Raw genomic sequence first — 20297 nt, 5'->3', positions numbered from 1 at the left:
ATCTATTCTTCTTTATATTTAATCAATTTGTTCCCATTGAGAAATAGAAATGACCATGAATTGGTTAGAAGCAGGTGGGCCCACACCTGGGCCCCCCGGAAGTTTTCCTGGTACCCCTGTGGGCCAGTCCGACACTGCATAGGCATAAAGCATGCAGATTACACATTTAGACTGAACTCATGCCAACAAAACTCATATCCCTGATAGTATACACAAGCAAGTTGTTAGTCTTTGATGATAGGAATTGGTTCTTATATTAGTGCAGTCCAAATCCATTATAGTTCATTGGTCCCTGATAGCACCAGCATTAACCTTAGTAATAGCCAGAATATAAGAGAGTTCCCTTTGAGCAGAAGGGGTTTTATAGTGTATTTGCCACAAATTCACTCTGAATTGCCCAGCCTTTACAGTCATTATTTTGTTGACTGCTCAGACTTTCCTGCCTATTCCTTCTGTCTACTGCTTATTTATTTAGCATTTACCTCTCTAGCACTAAGCCTATGCTTTTACTGGATCAACTTAGCTATTTTCAGGCATCTCGCTCTGTACTGACACTGTCCTGAACTGCCATCTTTTTTCCTTCCTATTTTGTATATCAGCAGTGTTTTCTCATAGATGCACTGGTACTACTGTATTGTATGCACTGTTATTACTATTATTTTATATATTATTACTAAGGTGTAAGACATTATTTATTTATGTGACATAAAGACAAATACCTCAAGGTCCAAATTCCTGCTTTGGGCAAATCATGTGCATTTGTGTAGCTCATCACTGGTGCTTCCACCTTTGCTTCCTGCCATGTTGTCTATTAATGTGAATGGGCTCATTCTCTAGATGGGTGGTGGTGGTCACTGGCTTAAACACTAACTATGTCTGGGCAAAGGGAGGCAGGGTGACCATGTACTTGGTACTTTCTGACAGATGGGGCACCTTACATTTTAGTTGGCAATTGCACATCAACAGCAGACAATGCAGTTGTGACAGCAATGGGCTATAATTGGGTATGTGCAAGTGAGCCAAATGCTTATATGTAGCAATGACATAGTTTTAATAATTTCTTAAGAAATATAGGGCAATCTGAAAGGCACCAGATCAGTAAAGATGTCCATACATGGACACAATTAAGCTGTTGATTACCGGGGGCGGGCCAAGCCCACTGGGCACCTTAGGCAACCCGGTTGACCAACTCGCCCCCCCCCGTGCTTTGGCGCGCATGCGTAGTTCAGGGGGGGAGACGTGCACTACTAATGACAAGTGGCGGGGGCAATGACAAAGAAGGAGGACTAGGGGTAGGCAGGCAGGCGCCCCCTAATCATTGTGCCCTAGGCAGCTGCCTCTTCTGCCTACCCCTAGTTCCGGCCCTGGTTGATTTGAGTCTTCAGACCTATTCAGCAGCCTATTTGCCCATGTATAAGGACTCTTGATGGGCCTACCTGACCGATATCCAGGTGTCAATTGGGCAGGTTTAATTTTCCCATTGGATCTGGAACCACATTGGCTCATTGGTGCAGTCCTCATTTTGACAGCTCCTATTACATTACATTACATTAACATTTATTTATAAAGCGCCAACATATTCCGCAGCGCTGTACATATGCCCGTCATTGTAATTTGATAGCTTGGCCCTAGGGCCAAACCATTGAATTAGCTTGATATCAGCCACCTTAGGTAGGCATAACGGGAGAAAGAACCTTTAGTTTTGAGAAATATGTCCCTTAAAATCAAAAAGTTGAAAATGATTGTCTGTTCCCCATGTATGCAGTACCTTGTAACTAAAAACAAACAGATTGGAAAGGAAAGAGTCCAGTAACATCTGGCATTAGTAACATTCTCGTCTCACATGTCGTGCCAATACTATGCCCATCTGTGCCCAGCAAGCTGCAGAGAGCATGCAGACACCCTGTGTGTGACTATATCTTGGTTCTATTCAGTATCAGGCTCCTTACTGGGAATATGCTAACCCTGCCCTACATGCTGGTACAGTTTGCATCTTCAGAGAGGCATGCTGGGTGGGCTCTTGGTGCAGCATAAACCCCAGATAAACAGATGTTTAGTAGTTGAGGATGACAGGTCAGATCTGTTGGTAAGCAGAGGCTTGGGTACCAATAAAGAAGGTGAGAAGTCAGAAACTGACCATTGATGTCTCTCAGTCCAGAAACTGAAAAATAACTAGGTTCCTATAACACATAACCTCGTTCTGCCACAAGATTTAAGTACAGGCTAGGATGGAAGAATTTAAATGATTATCCTGCCTCTCACTCCCAGGCCCACACTAGCGTCTCAGACTTTGTTACTGGGGCTTATGTCTGACAGTTGCCCACGCTTTTCAGAATGCAAAGATCACAAGGAGATCTCTCTGTAATGAGAAGAGAAGCTGCCAGCAGAGTGGAAGGGAAAAGGTAAGGGATTAACCATTCACCTGCCAGCAGAGTTGAACATATTCTCCATTAAAGGCACCTATGTTATTGCCATTTTGCAAAATAGATTAGAGGCTAACAGCAGGGACTATACCATGCCTCTGTCACTGCAGTCTAATAATGTGACTCCGTCTGCTAAAGGCAATAATAATGTTCTATGTGTGTGCAATGGCACCCATTAAATTGAAAGCTGTAAAATGGGTACAGCAAACACAAAGAAGTGCTGACTTTATGGAACTGTCTCAGTAGAAAGAGGCTCATTACAGCCCCTATATCATTGTGTTGTTCTGTTTAACTACATGCACATATCATCCCGGAGATATGGTACAGAGGATCTTCAGGGCCTTTTAACCCAACAGTTATTTAAAAATAGACCCTGGAAAGTAATTATCTGTATGAAAGTTTCAAGGCGATACATGCAGGGCCAGCTTTATGGTACAGCATTATGATGAACCCCCAGCATCAGTAGGGAAGAATAAGGATACAATTATATTCTGTACTAATGGTTAGATGTTTCTAGTCCATACATTAGGGCTGTCCAAGTCCATCACCCTCTTGGAGGATTGCAGTGTTTGCATCTCTGGTATATTGAAATACCCCCTTTAAATAGGGGCCCCAGCCGTTCCTGCATTGCTAAGGAACCTCTTTTTTCTCAAGCTGACCATACATGTAAAGATCCTCTTGTTTGGTGAAGCAATATCGGCTGATCTGATCATTTGGCCTTTGGGCTATTGGGGTGAGGAATGAATCAGCTTGTTGATGTGGTCCTCCCCCCAACAGTCTGCTTGATCTGCAACAATCTGATCATTTGGACCCTGGGTTTCTCACCCTGAAGGGATTTTTAAACCTGCCCAATTGACATATGGCCGATTTTCAGATATTGGTCGGTGAGGGCCCCATGCATGGGGCCTGTGTATGACCACTTTAAGTCCAGTACTGGGTATATTACTAGTGGAACCTTTGCGCATAGGCTTTCAGAACTTAGGGCTGTGCTTTAGTAAACTTTAAAGAAGGACAAAGTTGTGAAAGACAAAAAAGCATGTTTTTAAAGAAACTGATCTGGTAATTACACACATGTAGAAAGAAACAAAACAGCCCTTGCTAGGCATTATGCAGAAATGGCCAGTTTAGTCGAAATGGTCAGTTCAGTTATTATTGCAATCATTTCATCTCAGTTAAGGCAGGGGTTAAGAAATAAATGCCTTCCCATGTCATGGCTTGTAAATTTAATTTAGGGCAAGCAGATATCGTGTTTTGTGATGTATAAAATGCCTGTTTACAGCTGTGACATGCAAGGCCGGTGTATTTCTGTTTGGCTGCCAGCCTAACTGTGGCCTAACAAATGAAATATAGACTAAATACCTGGTATGCAAGGAAATGCATGTTAGCTTCAGTAGAAAAAGAAACATTAAGAAACCCAACTGCAAACCCTAGGCCCTTTTCTGTTTCAAGCCTCTCTTTTAAATCCAACATTTTGTCCCTTAGCTCATAAGAAGGATACTTATATGTATATGAAAACACTACTGGATCAGTCATAGAGCAATGATCGCTGTGGGGCAGTGTCCATCCTAAATGTTATCCTAAATTACCTTTAGACAAAGATGGGTATCCTGTCACAGATCATGACCCCCTATGTGATGCAGCCTTACAGCTTAGGGACAAATGTGTTATGGCCTAGCAGTCCTCCAGTGCTGAGACTGGGTGTGTGGGTGTGTGGGTGTGTGGTGGGGCAGAGCCTAATTTCTAGTGAAAAAATGTTGGTTTGACCGGGGCATATTTTTGCTTAAAGGAATTCTGTCATGATTTTTATGGTAAAGTTTTACTACCATATTACATTGTTCACATTGCAAATAATTCACTCTACCATTTAAAATTTTATTTTTGAACCAACAAATGTATTTTTTTAGTTAATATTAGGTAATATTGGTGTAGGCGCCATCCCAGTGCATTGTGCCTGAGTCTGAGCTTGCAGAAGGAGCCAGCGCTACACATTAGAACTGCTTTCAGGTAACCTATTGTTTCTCCTACTCCCATGTAACTGGAGGAGTCATGAGCCGGACTTAGCAATACAGGTGGGAGGGGGGGTGATATCCCTCTAACTTGCAGCTCAGCAGTAAACAGAGACTGAGCACAAGTCACATGGCACCTGGGAAAGTAAGAATATGTCTAACCCCACATTTAATTTAAAAATTAAAAATAAAAAACTCTATTTGGCTTTTGAAAAGGGGCTTTCAATGCAGGATTTTGCTGGAGAAACTCTATTGACTGAAACATTTTGAAAAAACAAACAAACCATGTTTTCCTGTGACAGTATCCTCATAGGCTTGCCCATAACCATTGACAGTAGGGTGGATGTAAAATAAGAGGTGTTCCTAGACTCCACATTTATTTCTCATACAGAATCAGAATATTAATAAACATTCGCATAAGTGAAGACGGAGAAAAGTACATGTTGCGCCAGCATTAGGCATCTGTCCCTTTTAAAAAAACAGCGGAAAAACAATTATGGTGCACTCTGAGAGTATCTGGGAGAATCATAAGCGCTGTGTATTTATGAGCACACAGAGAGTGAAATTAATGCTTCTGGGCAGTGTCTGGGAACGGAGGATTGTATTCTAGTAGGATTCAGATAGCACATCATGCTAGTGCTTCATACAGTACCTTACTGACATAGAGAATTCCCCTTTAGAAGTCTGGCTGGCACGTATGATGAATGCTCCCACAAATCTGCCTATGAGTATACTCTCAGCCTCTCCACGGGAAATGTTCTCACAGTACCACCTGTCATGAGAAATCAATGGTAATCACACAATGTTATTTTATTTATAATGTATATATACATAAAGAATTGCTATGTCTCATCCATCAAGAACCTGGAATGTCATGAACTATATTTGCAGCCACAGGGGACTTCACTTTGGTAGAGGAAGTCTTAATCTTTCCTTTATAATTGACAGCTGGCAAGGGGGGCACCCTTTCTGCTAGACAGTGAGTAGCATATATTGCAGCTTACAAGATGCTGGCTGTTAATGACAACAATTAGCTGGAAGGCCAGTCCTTGTCTGCCCACTAAAAGGCCTGGCTGCAATGCATTATGCCATCAGCATGACAGTGGGAGACTCAGCAGCAAAGGCCAGTGAACTCCACATCAATAATATAGTTGTTGAAGAAAATAGCTTTTGATCTCCTGTTAATACCTGATAAGATTGAGATATGTTCCTTAAAGGGGAAGGAAAGGTAAAAACTAAGTAAGCTTTGTCAGAAAGGTCATAAATACAGCCATAAGCACTCACAGAAATGCTGCACTGAGGATTACTTGTCTTCTTTTGTGTATACATGTTCTTAGGGTATCTGACTTCCTTTCTCAGAAAAATCCTTGATTCCCGGAGCCGGAGTCTGCACAGCTTTCTCCTCTCTCTCCCTCCCTTCTCCTGCTCCACTCTCCCATAAGAATTCATAAGAATTCACTCCCCCTCCCACCAGAATGAGTGATCTGAGCTACCAGCCCCTAGAGCTGCAACATGTAAGCTACTGAGACCAGCTAAAATGGCAGCTGCTATCGTAAACAAACTGAGGGAGCTTCTAGGTCTGTTTGGTAACGCTTTCTGCAGAATAAATATAGCGTTCTAGGTGGCACTATTGTGGCTAATCTAAATTGCAGTAAAATGCCAAAATGACTTAACTTTTCGTTTAAACCTTTTTAGAGCTTTCATTTCCCCCCACAACTCTGTGTGGGCCAGTCCAAAGAAATTGTACTAGAAAGCATACTGATTTAAGAAATCAATTTATATCAGAGTAGTGAAAAAGAAGCATTCACCTTATACAGGGCTGCATGTATTTCAACATATTATCACAATGCATTTCCAAAGTGGGAATGTTGGCATGTAAGCATACTGTAAGGTTGCCAGATCTTCCTATGTGGAATGGTAGGTGCTCAGATGCCTCCTACACTATAGTTTTAGGGGCAATTCTGGTTCAACAATACCTTGACCCCCATTAGTATTGTGTGGGCCTGCCCCAAACCCACAGCTTGTAGAGTACCAATTGAAATACAAGTTATTGGTGGGTACCAGGTCCTGCATGGGTGTTAGGCCTGTCTTAATGCAAGGCCTGGCCCCAATGATGATGCTGCTGTGCCAGGGTTTCCCGTCAGTGATTTTGCCGCACCAGACCAGTCCCTTGATGAAAACTGAGTGAGATTTGGGTCTTAAAAAATGGCCAAAGGTGTGCGAGTTGGGAGGGGGCTGGTTAGTGTCTGGTGCAGGTCAGCCCACTTCTCTACACCCCTTGCTTAGATTTCACCCTACTCATGATTATAAGATAAATACTGCTAAATACTGACCTGGGGAAATGCACTTCCACATAGTTTTTGGGAACATATCCTTCAGATCCATTGAGTTCAGATTTATACCAGTTATCGTCAGAACTTAATATCTAGGGAAAGAAAAAAGATTAGCCAACAAGGGTTAAGGGTAGTGATTGCTAATGGGTGTAAAGGAGATAACATTTCTAAAAAACATGCCTCCATCTGGAGTCGCTACCTGACTAGTGTTCTGCTGACCCAGACAGGAATACTTTACTTAAAAGAAAACTATACCCAAACAATGTAGGTCTCTATAAAACAAATATTGCACAAACAAGCCCATATGTAAAACCCTGCTTCATCTAAATACACCATTTTCATAAAAATATACTTTTTTAGTAGTATGTGCTATTGGGTAATCCTAAATAGGAAATTGCCATTTTAAAGGAAAAGTAACACTAAAAAATCCTATGATCCCAGTTGGCGGCCCTTAATTCTTAAAGGAAAAGTAACACTGAAATTTTTTAAGTAAACAATCTATTCTACGCTGCCCTAGTAATTGCCCTATCCTGACACCATTTATTATTTTGAATGCTTTATTAAAAAATACCTGTTAAAACTTGGCTTCTGGTCATTTAAAAAAACGTGATACGGCGATGCAGGGGAAGGATCAGGGGAAGCATCCACTATGTGACGATCGACTGATCGAGCCTAGCCTTGCTTCTGTATAGGAAGGAGTCAGGCTAGGCTCAATCAATCGATTGTCACATAGTGGATGCTTCCCCTGATGCTTCCCCTGCATCGCCGTATCCCCTTTTTTCAAATGACCAGAAGCCAAGTTTTAACAGGTATTTTCTAATAAAGCATTCAAAATAATAAATGGTTTGCAGCATAGGGCAATTATTGGGGCAGCGTAGAATAGATATTTTACTTAAAAATTTCAGTGTTACTTTTCCTTTAAGAATTAAGGGCCGCCAACTGGGATCATAGGATTCACAGTGCACACAAACAAATCAAAGCACACATACTGCTAGGCCCCACCAGCCAATTAATGGACAGAGCTCTGCCTTTTTTTCTTCCACACTCCTTCCTGTTACAGTTAGAGCTGCATTATTTCCTGTCAGCTGATCTCTGAGGGAGCACACAGCCCATCACTAAATGGTGGCTCAAGGGAAAAGATGTAAAAGGGCAATATTTACTGATATATATATATATATATATAAGTATTCATTCTGGTGGTATATTTTTCCTTTAAAGGGATTCTGTCATGATTTTTATGGTGCACTTTTTACTTCTAAATTACACTGTTTACATAGCAAATAATTCTCTCTGCCATTTAAAATGTTATTCTTGAACCAACAAATGTATATTTTTAGCTGTAATATTGGTGTGTAGGCGCCATCTCAGTGCATTGTGCCCGAGTCTGAGCTTTCAGAAGGAGCCAGCGCTACACATTAGAACTGCTTTCAGGTAACCTATTGTTTCTCCTACTCCCATGTAACTGGAGGAGTCCCAAGTTGGACTTGGATTTCTTACTATTGAAAGCTGTTTAAGCAGATCTTCCTGCAATCCTGGTGGACTGAAAGTTTCCATTGGTCAGTTTGATATTCCCGAAATTGCTGTTTTGTAAAGTTTAAGATCATATTCATATTAAAATTTAAAAAAATAATTTTAACTCATTTCCAATCTGCCAATCTTATTATTATCACTTACATCACACCTTGATAGGTATTCAATATAAATTCTACCCCTTACCCATCTACCCTTTGTTATTCTGTTCTATACACAATATTAGTATGTTGTTTGCTGCACAGTGATGAACAATGCCAGTTCCAACCCAAGTGACACTTGTACCTTCTTTAAATAAGCTAAGTATATAAACCAGAATGACTGTTTTGCTATTTTTTGGGATGAACCACTTGCTTGCAATTCTCTCTGTTTTATATATCTTTTAGAAGTAAAGTTGATAAAGTTGGGACAGAACTAAGGCTCCCATTCTCCCCACTGAGCTCCAGGCCACAGGACAATGGTGGGGAGTTGGACTTATGCAATTAGCGGTGCCCATGTAGTTTTCCAATTCTACTTTCACACTCTGTGCAATTAGCTTGAAGCCTGCAATGTGTGGCCAGTTAGCTCAGCTCTGCTACAACAATTTTTTTTATAAAAACTTCACAAAAAGGTAAAGATGTGTGATGCACCCTAGGCAGGAATATATTATTTATACTCTGATGTGATAGCATTGTGGCTAAGGCCAAGTCTTGTGACCATTAGAGAGCCAGGATTAGAATATATAACTTTAAGGCTTTGGGTCTACAACAGACAGAAAGAAGGCACATGTGACAGAATTATATATTAATCTGTTCGCTTTTGCTAAAGTACTAATTTGGAGCTGTACATTCTGATCATCCGCATCTGCAGTCATTTCAGGTAACCCCTCTTATTTTCACCTTAAAAAGCAAACAAACTTAACCTTTGTGTACATGGGTATTGGTATACTTTCAACTATTCTGTATAGTTGCACCCTTGATAACAGGTCATATAGTTATAGAACCTGAAAATGACTGTAGTTCCTATCCCATCAACCAGTTTGGCATCTTGTCAGTCAGAGCTGGATTATCAAAAGCATAAAAGCCCATAGTACATAGTAAATGAGCAGTGGTGTAACTATAGAGGAAACAGACCCCAGGGGTTGCAGGGTGCCCAGGGTACAGGGGTCCAGACTGTGGGGTCTGCTTTTGCTTTCTCTATAATATAAAAATCCCTGCTCCCCAGCTGCTTTCCTACCTGAGATTAGGGTGCTGGGTACGCAAGCGGGTAGAAGGGCAGGAAGAGGAAGTGGGTCTGGGTAGGGTTGGCTGTATGTGCTGGGCCCCTCCAAAGATTTTATTGTGTGGGGCGGGGCACTACATAGTTACGCCACTGTAAATGAGATTGAGGGTGATTACACACATCCATTTCTAGGGGCACAAAAATACCCCTAGAAGTTCCAAAGTCTTAGAAATCAATAGCTAATGTCTCGAAGCAGGTTTTGCACATTAATCCTGTACTTACCACCTGGCTAATGGTAGGTATAAATGACAGGGTACACTTATGCCTCTGTGTAATGCACCTCGCACTTTAGCCACAGTAATAGACATGTCAGCCCACTGGCATTAGGTTTAAGTGCTTAATGTGTGAAGTATAAGTAAACGTGTGTGTGATTTTGTGTCTGTCTCTGCTCCTTACTAACTAAATATAAAAATCAACCCCAGATATCCATGCACAGTGCTAACAGGGCTTTACCAGCATATGTAGTTCCTGGGGGAAACCCTTGCAGGCAGAGGCTTGTTTGCTTGTTTGATTAACTTGCATTAGATCAAAAACAGGATCAAACACAGAACCACTTCCTAAGCACAATTGTTAAATACAGAAACAAGTGAGTTTATACCAACTTAAAGGACAATAAAACTGTAAGTCACAGAAAGAGGGTGGCAATTTGTTAGGCAACCCCGCCGTTAGGATTTCTGACCTTAAACCCTGGAGCGGTGCCCTTATAGTATAGTATGGCGATGTGCGTGGAATAATTATTTTGTGCACCCCATCTTCTGCAAGGTCCTGGGTATCTTGTGGCTGCCCAGAATAACACATATACAGTACATTCTATATTATAGTGACAATTGTTAAACAAATTGGCACACCCCAGTAAGTTACATTTTCCTTGTCCTTTATTCTTATTGAAGCTGTTCAAATGCTGTTATATCAGTGTTTTCAATATTTTGATGACATTTCCACTACTTTATCAGCAATAACTTCAACATGACTCCGACTATGGGGAATATATATCAAAGAGCTCATCATAACCCTTTCAATAAATTTTTTAGGGACATATTTATCAAAGCTTGTTTTTAGCCTTTAATAACTATTCAGGTAAAAATACAGATGTGAAATTGCCTTTGGTGAGCTCTGGCAAGCTCTGTTTTCACCCTTTGATACATAAAATATACCCTACTTTAGCAGTTTATAAATAAGTCCCTAAGTTCTCATGTCATCAAAGCCCAGTTTCGGGAGAATCCCCACAATTCCTAGCACAGTGGAATAAAGATAATTTTTTTGTCTGCCTACCAGTAGGCTACATGGCTCATGAATTATGAGGAATATACTTTAAGTTTACAAATTTCAGATGAATAGCTCTCATTTGGTATCAGTTATGAGGCCCATCAGACTTCAGTACAAGTTTCACTCTTGGACCCTGTGGTACATAGAACCATTACATAAATGATGCCCCCTGCCATTATAATTGTCACATGCATATTGTAGGGATTATCTGACAAACAGGTGTTACACAGTAAAACAAAATACCTAGCACCACAGTAGATGAAATGGAAAACCTTTATGTTCAACCTTTATGTGAACGGGCCTAACTGCTAGTTGGTCCAGAGAAAGCTGAAACCCCCCAAATGAAAGCCTCTCCACTTTGCCTCAGATAATTATAGAACATAATACAAAAATAAGACATTATCCTGAAGCAGAACGTCCCCAAATTCCAGCAATGCCAGTGTCTCTGTGTCTTTTGGTTTAGTAATGAAGAGGTGAAAAAGTAGCAATTTCCATTATCTGTCAGCTTGATGTTGCACTCTCTGGCTGAGATAGGCTGAATAAGGGAGAAACTAAACTTGTTTTAATAAATGAAGGAAAAATAACCCTGAGACAATTATATCCAAGTATATTCCATTCTGTCATGAGTTTTTATTACTAAATTACACTGTTTATTTCATTCTGCTATTTAAAATTTTAAATTTTTGGCTTTTAAAGTTACAAGGAGAGGCTTGTTACTGTCCCTGGTAAGTTGCGGGCTGCTGCAGCTTGAGCCTACTTGTGGGCAGCACCCTTGCTCCTACTGGATTTTGATTTTAACTACCGAGTGCTATTCTGATATCTATCACATTTAGCAATACAGGTGTCAGGGAGCTGCAATCTAGCACCCTTCCCATTGTTCTGCTGATTGGCTGCTGGGGGGAAGGAAGGGGAGTGATATCACTAAAATTTGCAGCGCAGTAGTAAAGAGAGACTGACGTTTATCAGCACAGAATTCACATGGCTGTGGGCACCGGGGAAACATGTCTAGACCCAAGTCACATTTCAAAATAAAATATAAAAAAATCTGTTTGCTCTTTTAAAAAACAGATTTCAATGCAGGATTCTGCTGGAGGCGTGCTATAATATAAATGTATTATTTAAAAAACATGGAGCTGGCTATAAGAGTCCATATGCATATAAAGCTAATATGATGTGGTGACCAAATTACAATTACACTTAATAACACTCTATGCACAATGTGTGGAAGGCTCTAATAAATAGCTCACTGGCACTGTGTGAGAGCCATCATTTACAGAAAATGAGGAATGAAGAAATCAAAACCTCCAATATCTTATTCCATCATGCAGAGGGCATTTCTGCATCCTACCCTTCTTGAAATTATTCCTGTTTAGTTATTTAGCTTGGCTTATAGAGCAGTCTCCAGCAAAGAATAAACTTCTCTCCGTGTAGCTGACCAGTTATAACTGGCTGCGCTACCTACAATGCGGCAGGGATTGTTTTTGGCTGCATCATCATCTTCTAAAGGGCAACTTTGCCTGCTTGTAACATCTCTGCTGCGTGACAAAATATCAAGCTAATCAAGCATAATCATGCAGAATAGATTTATACATTTACAGCTCCACTCAATAGTTACTGAGTAATGTCGTTATTAATAGACAGCACCAGACACTATTTAATGTGCTTTACAACTGTGTGTGTTTAACTTTACCTTAAGCATGTTGCACAACCTGTACAAATGTAAGTAAAGTAAACCTTAAAAATTTGATCAGGGTGCTTTTCTATGTACTTCTTCAATTTCCATTATTTATTTTTTCAAACCAGAACTGAACACAGAACCCCAGCAAGTCAGGAATGCTACCCACTGATCCGCTGACGTGTATGGAAAGAAACCAGCACAGGTTTAGTAAATATGTGTAGAAACCATCTTAATTAGTATAATTGTACAAGAACCTGCATACACTGCATAATCAAAGTGTCTCATTTGCTAACCAAGGTGTTAATATAACGTTGGTCCTCTCTTTGCTGCTATAACAGCCTCTACTCTTCGGGATTTCCACTATATGTTGGGGCATTACTGGTGGGTACTTCCATTCTATTAGTGACGTTGATACACTTTAACCAACATTAAAATTGTATCCACCCAATTTAGGGTGTATTGTCACATTTACAACAGTTCTCTTAGATTGATTTAATGATGGAATAAGATATTGGAGGTTTTGATTTCTTCATTCATCATTTTCTGTAAATGATGGCTCTCACACAGTGCCAGTGAGGTATTTATTGGAGCCTTCCATACATTGTGCATAGACTTTTATTACCGTATATACTCGAGTTTGTATGTTTTCCTGCTGTCAGTTTACTATATGTAAACTTTCCACACTCCAAAAACATACAGGCAGGTTAACTGGCTCCTAATTAAATTGACTATAGGGTGTGAATGTGATAGGGTCCTTTGACTATAAGCTCCAGTAGGGCAGGGACTGCATGATGTATAATCTCTGTAAAGGCTGCAGAATGTGTTGGCACTATATAAATACCAGGAAATAAATAAATGGATTTTGCTATAATGAAAAAAACTCAACAATATAAACAATAAAGAGCAATTGTAAAGATGCTTAGAATAGGTTAATGCACTGTATATTATTAGGGCAAGCTACAATAGGCAACAGCATTATAGTGTAACCCCTTTTTGGCTGTAATACTGTACAGACAAATCCAGCTAGTGATAGGTTAGAGCAGGGATCCCTAACCTTTTATTCCTGTGAGCCATATTTAAATGAAAAAAGTGTTGGGGAGCAACACAACCATGAAAAAGGTCACTGGGGGTGCCAATAAGAGCTATAATTGGCTACTTAACAGCCCCTATGTGGACTGGCAGCCTACAGAAGGCTCTTTTTGGCATTATACTTGGTTTTTATGCAACCAAAACTTGCCTCCTTAGCAGAAATTCAAAAAATGGACTTCTTTGGACTGCTTTGAGGCGACTGGGAGCAACATCCAAGGGGTTGGGGAGCAACATGTTACTCATGAGCCACTGGTTGGGGATCACTGGAGTAGAGCATGGGGTACATTGGACTCTTTTTCAAAGAATAGGCCTTGGCTATGTAGAAGGGATGAAGGGTGTTGTTATGCTACACCTCCCACTACCAGTTATAATAATGATGTAAAAGAAGAATGCCAGGAGTTTTATTTGCAGCAAACTCAAACAGAATTTGTTTATTGTCCAAGACAATCAAGGCAATGCAGGGTTATTGGTATTCACAAAGTGCAGATGAAAAGGCAGGTATCAAAAGGCACAAGATGCAGCAGAATCAAAATAGTGTGCCAATGTGGAGGACCAGCTGGGTTAAGTAGATTTATGTCTTTAGGGTTTCTACCTTAAGTGGTCCAGATCCCTATAGCTGACTTGAATCAGGTAGAAGACTATCCCTGTTGCTACTGCAGTCCCTTCACTAAGGCAGCCGAGCCTGTAAAGGAGAATACTCTCAGCTATCTCTCCTGGCTGGAGCCAGAAAACTAAAGCGGACTATCTCCCTTTCCTAGAAAGTGCTACAACAAGAACTAACCTGCTCTCAATATTCCTCGTTCACGGGGTCCCTGCTCCCTGACATTGTAATAAACTGCTGGCTAGCAGTGGGTTAATACTTCTGCTGTGTTAGTTCAGGTACAGATACACACTGGAACTTTTGATATATTTATTAGAACATGGCAGGTAGATCTGGCCTGCTCCATGCTTGCTTTCAGCTTAACAGGAAGCACACAACAGGAACAGGAATATCATCATCAATTAATGGCAAAACAGCAAGAATGCCATTAACCAAAATGTCTATACAAGCAGGTTACTACATTCCTCCCTTTTTAGCAAAAAGTAGATGTCAAAAATATATATATATTATATATATGTAACCAACAGTTATAACTCAGTTCTAAACATTTTAAGGCAGAAATGTCCAAGTTAACAATAACATAGTGGCATTATAAGTCCAGTCTGTCAGGAGGCTTGCGTGCCCGTATCGGATACCTCCGTTCACCCTCAGAGGCTGTAGCACTGGTTGGATTAGATGGATTGTTGGCATCTGGTTCCTGTGAGGGCGCTACAGGTACTTGAAAGTCAATGGTAGAAAATGAAGGAGGTACAGGTGACACACTCTTATCTGGAACCAGATGCTCCACATGGACATGAATGTGACGATTACCAATTTGAACCTCATACGTCAGGGGACCCCTTCTATGACAAATGGTCCCTGGAGACCAAAGGCGCCCTGAGTGGCGGAAATCTCGAACCAAGACCTTATCACCTGGGTAAAAGTTTCTGATTCTTTGTCTGGAGCTATTATGTGCTTTGACTTGTTGCTTCTGATGTTTCTCCACTGTATCAGCTAAAGAGGGTTTAAGCAAATCCAACCTGCTTCGGAGGTGCCTCTTTAAAAACAGTTCCGCTGGGGTACTTTCAGTGACTGAATGTGGCGTATTCCTATAATTAAACAGAAAACGGCAAAGTCTCAACTCTCCTGTAGTGCGAGCGGACTCACTGGCTACTGAGTGTTTCATCCAGGCTTTTTTAAATGTCTGAACAGCCCGTTCAGCAGCACCATTTGAAGCTGGGTGATAAGGTGGAGTTAATTTGTGCCTGATACCGTTTTGTTTCAAGAAGTACTGGAATTCCTGAGATGTGAACTGAGGTCCATTATCCGAAACCAATTCCTTTGGCAGACCATAGGATGCAAACAAATTACGCAGCAAGGTAATCGTTTTCTCGCTTGTACTCGTTTTAGTGGGTAACACCTCCAACCACTTGGAATAGCTGTCTATAACCACAAGAAATGTTTGCTGGTTTATTTCGGCATAGTCAATATGGATTCTTTCCCACGGCGATGTGGCCCATGTCCATGGGTGAAGGGGTGCAGTGGGTGGCTGATTTTGTACAGAAGCACAAGCAGTACACTGACTTACAAAAATTTCTATATCTTGATCCAGGCCTGGCCACCACAGGTAACCACGAGCTCGTGCTTTCATCCTGTTTACACCTGGATGGCCTTCGTGAAGTTCATGCAAGAGCCTCTGACGATATTTTGGGGGAATGACAACCCGTATCCCCCACAATAAACAACCTTGATCTATGGAAAGCTCATCTCTCTTTTCAAAATATGGCTTAAGGATTTTGTCAGAGCTGTAGTTCGGCCAGCCTTTGGAAGTAAAGTCCCACACTTTTGCAAGAAGAGGATCACGACTTGTTGCAGCTGCAATATCTTTGCAAGAAATAGGTAGTTCCTCTGCAAATGAAACTTGAAAAATGACACTTTCGTCATGAACATCTGTTGTATATGGGCACGGAAGCCGTGATAGAGCATCTGCATTCCCATGATCCTGAGAACGTCTATATACAATATCATAGTCATATGCCAATAGGAGTAGTGCCCACCGTTGCATTCAAAGTGCTGCCAATGTTGGAATTGCTGATTTTGGCCCAAGAATGGCCAGAAGTGGTTTGTGATCAGTGACCAGTGAAAACTTCCTTCCATAAAGATATTTATGAAATTTTTTTTACTCCAAAAATAATACTTAGTGCCTCCCGCTCTATTTGAGCATAGTTGCGCTCTGTTTGTGTTAGGGTTCTAGACGCAAAAGCAATTGGATGTTCTTCTCCATTAGGCAGTATATGTGATATAACTGCTCCAACTCCGTAGGGTGAGGCATCACATGCTAATCTGAGTGGCTTACTAGGGTCATAGTGTGCTAGCCACTTGCTGTTGGTTAGTCTTTGCTTTGCATCCTGAAATGCTTTTTCACACTCGGCTGACCAAGCCCACTTGGTATCTTTCTGCAAAAGTTCATGTAAGGGTTGTAATAATGTTGACAGATTTGGAAGGAACCGTCCATAGTAATTTAGCAGTCCTAAGAAGGAGCGTAGTTCAGACACATTTGAAGGTGAAGGTGCATTAACAATAGCAGTTAACTTTGTTTCTGTTGGGTGAAGACCTTGTGCATCTATGCGGTATCCTAAGTATTCTACAGACTCCTGGAGAAAGTGACACTTGGACAATTTTACTCGCACCCCAGATGCTTTTAATTTTGATAACACCTTATCTAACAGTGCCAAGTGCTTTTCAACCGTTGAACCTGTAATTAAAATGTCATCCAGAAAACAGACCACATGATCAATTCCTTGAAGAATCTGATCCATTGCATGCTGAAAAATTGCTGGAGCTGTAGATACTCCAAATGGTAAGCGCTGGTATTGGAACAACCCCTTGTGTGTGTTGATGGTAAGAAATGGCTTTGAATCCGGATCAAGCTCTAGCTGTTGATAGGCATTTGATAAATCAATTTTGCTAAAGTATTTACCTCCAGCAAGTGTAGCAAACAAGTCCTCTACATTTGGTAGTGGGTAGGGTTCTGGTTCAATACAGCGATTGACAGTGACCTTGTAGTCACCACAAAGTCTAATAGTTTTGTCCTTTTTTGGGACCACTACAATTGGGGCAGCCCAGCTGCTGTATTTGACACGTGACACAATACCATAATGTTCCATTCTTTCTAGTTCTTTCTCCACAGGTTCTTTAAGAGCATATGGCAAGGGACGTGGCTTATGAAAAATGGGCTTTGCATCTGAATTTACAGTGATAGTTGCCTTTAGCCCCTTAATACTGCCAAATTCTTCCTTAAAGAGGGAGTCATGTTTACTCAGGATCTGTTCCAGATTTTTGTGAAAGGTAGCTTCAGTTTGTTTGATAGTAAATATTTTAGCCCAATTCAGCTTTAGGTGCTTCAACCAATTTCTGCCCAAAAGGGTGGGCCTGTCGCCCTTCACAACCACTAAAGGCAATGTAATTGACTGACCTTCATATGTGACTGGTGCTAGAATCTCACCAAGTACAGGAATCTTCTCTCCAGTATAAGAAGTGAGATGTAAAAGTGAGTTCTGCAGTGCAATTCCACCTAAACAGTTCTTGTAAACAAACTCTGATATTAGTGATACAGATGCACCTGTGTCAAGTAACATGTTTACTGGATGCCCATCAATTTCCAGCTTAATATGAATGCCATCATCTCCCCCATGTGTAGTATTGACTGTATTCAAGTCTGTGCAGTCACTTTCCTGGCTGTCACAATTAGTCACATATTGCGCCCTGGCCCTGCCTAGTTTGCTTCTGCAGACACGAGCAATGTGGCCTAACTTTCCACAATTTCTACAGGTTTCTGATTTAAATCTGCAGTTCAGTTGCTGATGCAGGCCCCCACAGCGGTAGCAGGGTTTGACCCTTTGTGTCTGAAATGCCTGCTCACCTGTAACTGACACTGTAGGCGGCTGTGGTGAATTTGGTGAAATGGGTTTAGACTCTGTAGTTATTTTAGGGATATCTGTAAATGAAGAACTATTTTGCTCTTTGAATTGCTGAGAGTCACTTCTGGTTAATTCTATGGCCAAGGCAATGTTACAAGCAGACTTGAAAGTGAGATTTGCTTCATTTAGCAGCTTATGCAGGTAGAACTCATCATGGAGGCCACATACAAACTTATCTCGCAAAGCCTGATCCAGGAATGTACCAAATTCACAGGAGGCAGATAGCCGTTTTAAATCCAAAATATAGTCTGCAAGGCTTTCCCCCATGTTGTGATTTCTCCTATAAAATCTAAAGCGTTCAGCAATGATGATAGGCTGGGGTTTATAATGCTGAGAGAGGGTCTCTGTAATTCTCTCATAGGACAATTCAGTGGCCTTTGCAGGAGCTATAAGAGTTTTAAGGAGACTGTAGGTTTTTGCTGGCAGTGTAGCAAGTAAAATATCTGCTTTCTTTTCCTGACTAACAGCATTTGCAGACAGCCATCTCTCAAATCTTTCCAAATAAGACTCAAATTCTTCAGCAGATTCTGAAAACTCTGGGACTTTCCCAATGGCAGACATTGTAGCAAGTTACTCACTGTGCAGAGAAGAAATCCTGCAGCCTGTGCAGCCTGTTTGCTCTGCAGCTGAGTCTGTTTCTGAGTCCAAATACACAAATCCTCGTCGCCACTGTAATAAACTGCTGGCTAGCAGTGGGTTAATACTTCTGCTGTGTTAGTTCAGGTACAGATACACACTGGAACTTTTGATATATTTATTAGAACATGGCAGGTAGATCTGGCCTGCTCCATGCTTGCTTTCAGCTTAACAGGAAGCACACAACAGGAACAGGAATATCATCATCAATTAATGGCAAAACAGCAAGAATGCCATTAACCAAAATGTCTATACAAGCAGGTTACTACAGACATCACCAGAGGTACTGGTCCTTCTTGGGAGAACACTTCTGAGGCCCTGTTGATCCCAGGGTCAGTGGAACATCCACCTTGTTCAACAGATGCAGCCAAAGAGGAATATTCACCCCTGCTAAACACTATATTACAGTGAGGGCAGTGAGGCTGTGGAATGCCCTTCCTAGTGATGTGGTAATGGCAGACTCTGTTAATGCCTTTAAGAGGGGCCTGGATGAGTTTTTGAACAAGCAGAATATCCAAGGCTATTGTGATACTAATATCTACAGTTAGTATTACTGGTTGTATATATATAGTTTATGTATGTGAGTGTATAGATTGGTTAGTATAGGTTGTGTGCTGGGTTTACTCGGATGGGTTGAACTTGATGGACAATGGTCTTTTTTCAACCCTATGTAACTATATAACTATGTAACTATGTAACTATGTAAGTGGTTTAAGACACAAAAAACAATAATATGATCTATGCTAATAGCAAAATAGATACATAGGCATCTGCCCAGTAACAGTGAAATAAGGAAGTGTAGAGTTTAAAGCTATTGGGTTTGCTAACCCTGTATGTTTGGCGACCTCGCCAAGCGAGCGAATGTTCCCGTGTATGAGCACCTTATCAGTACATATCACTTATAGGGCTTGAATGTGTTTTAGTGTGTGTGAAGTAATATTCTGTCTCTGTAGTGAAGAATCACCTATGTGGCTAGAAGGTCAATGACTAAAAGAGCAATGATCCTGTCTGTCTCTTTTTACATGCGCACCCTCCCTCTGCTGCATCTGCAGTGGTTATACTACGTGATGCATCTGTATAGCTTCCTGCAAGTGAAGCAGAGCTGCTCTTTGATACTGTGCAGAGGCTTAGTCATTCTACAGCTGCTGTATTACTCACAGACCAAATTAAAGCCGCACACTTGTATACAAAACCTCAGCCCTCCCATACCCTGCAGATGGTTACCTGATTAGACCTGCAAAACATACATTTGCTTAAAAAAGCCAGCGGCAAAGTGACATTGTGCCAGCAACTAAACGTCCTGGGCTTTATATAGTCCAAGTAAAATATAGGATCTCTCAAAACAGGATAGACATTTTGTAATATTGCTTAATTTTAGCATCGCACATTTTCATGTATTGTCACAATGTGGACTTGGTAGAATGCCCTTTATTATAAGAATAATGCAGTAAACGATATCGCTCTGCATAAAGAATTGCTATCTACTGAGATAAGTAAAATATATGTGGTTAATGTA

At 40.9% G+C, this 20297-nt stretch overlaps 1 protein-coding gene across 1 annotated transcript in view; it reads right to left on the bottom strand.

Moving 5' to 3' along the window:
• The window catches only part of grap2 (GRB2 related adaptor protein 2), a 59016-nt gene that overhangs the window by 7678 nt on the left and 31041 nt on the right, over positions 1–20297 (bottom strand). Inside the window, exons 3-4 of the mRNA XM_002933747.3 lie at positions 6763–6854; positions 5082–5201 (exon numbers count right to left, since the gene is read on the bottom strand). Coding sequence (XP_002933793.1) covers positions 5082–5201; positions 6763–6854 — 212 coding nt within the window. The remainder of the gene's footprint in view (positions 1–5081; positions 5202–6762; positions 6855–20297) is intronic.

This window comes from Xenopus tropicalis, chromosome 4 (genome assembly GCF_000004195.4).
Source record: "Xenopus tropicalis strain Nigerian chromosome 4, UCB_Xtro_10.0, whole genome shotgun sequence".
Taxonomy (NCBI): domain Eukaryota; kingdom Metazoa; phylum Chordata; class Amphibia; order Anura; family Pipidae; genus Xenopus; species Xenopus tropicalis.
This window is presented reverse-complemented; position numbering and strand designations above follow the sequence as displayed.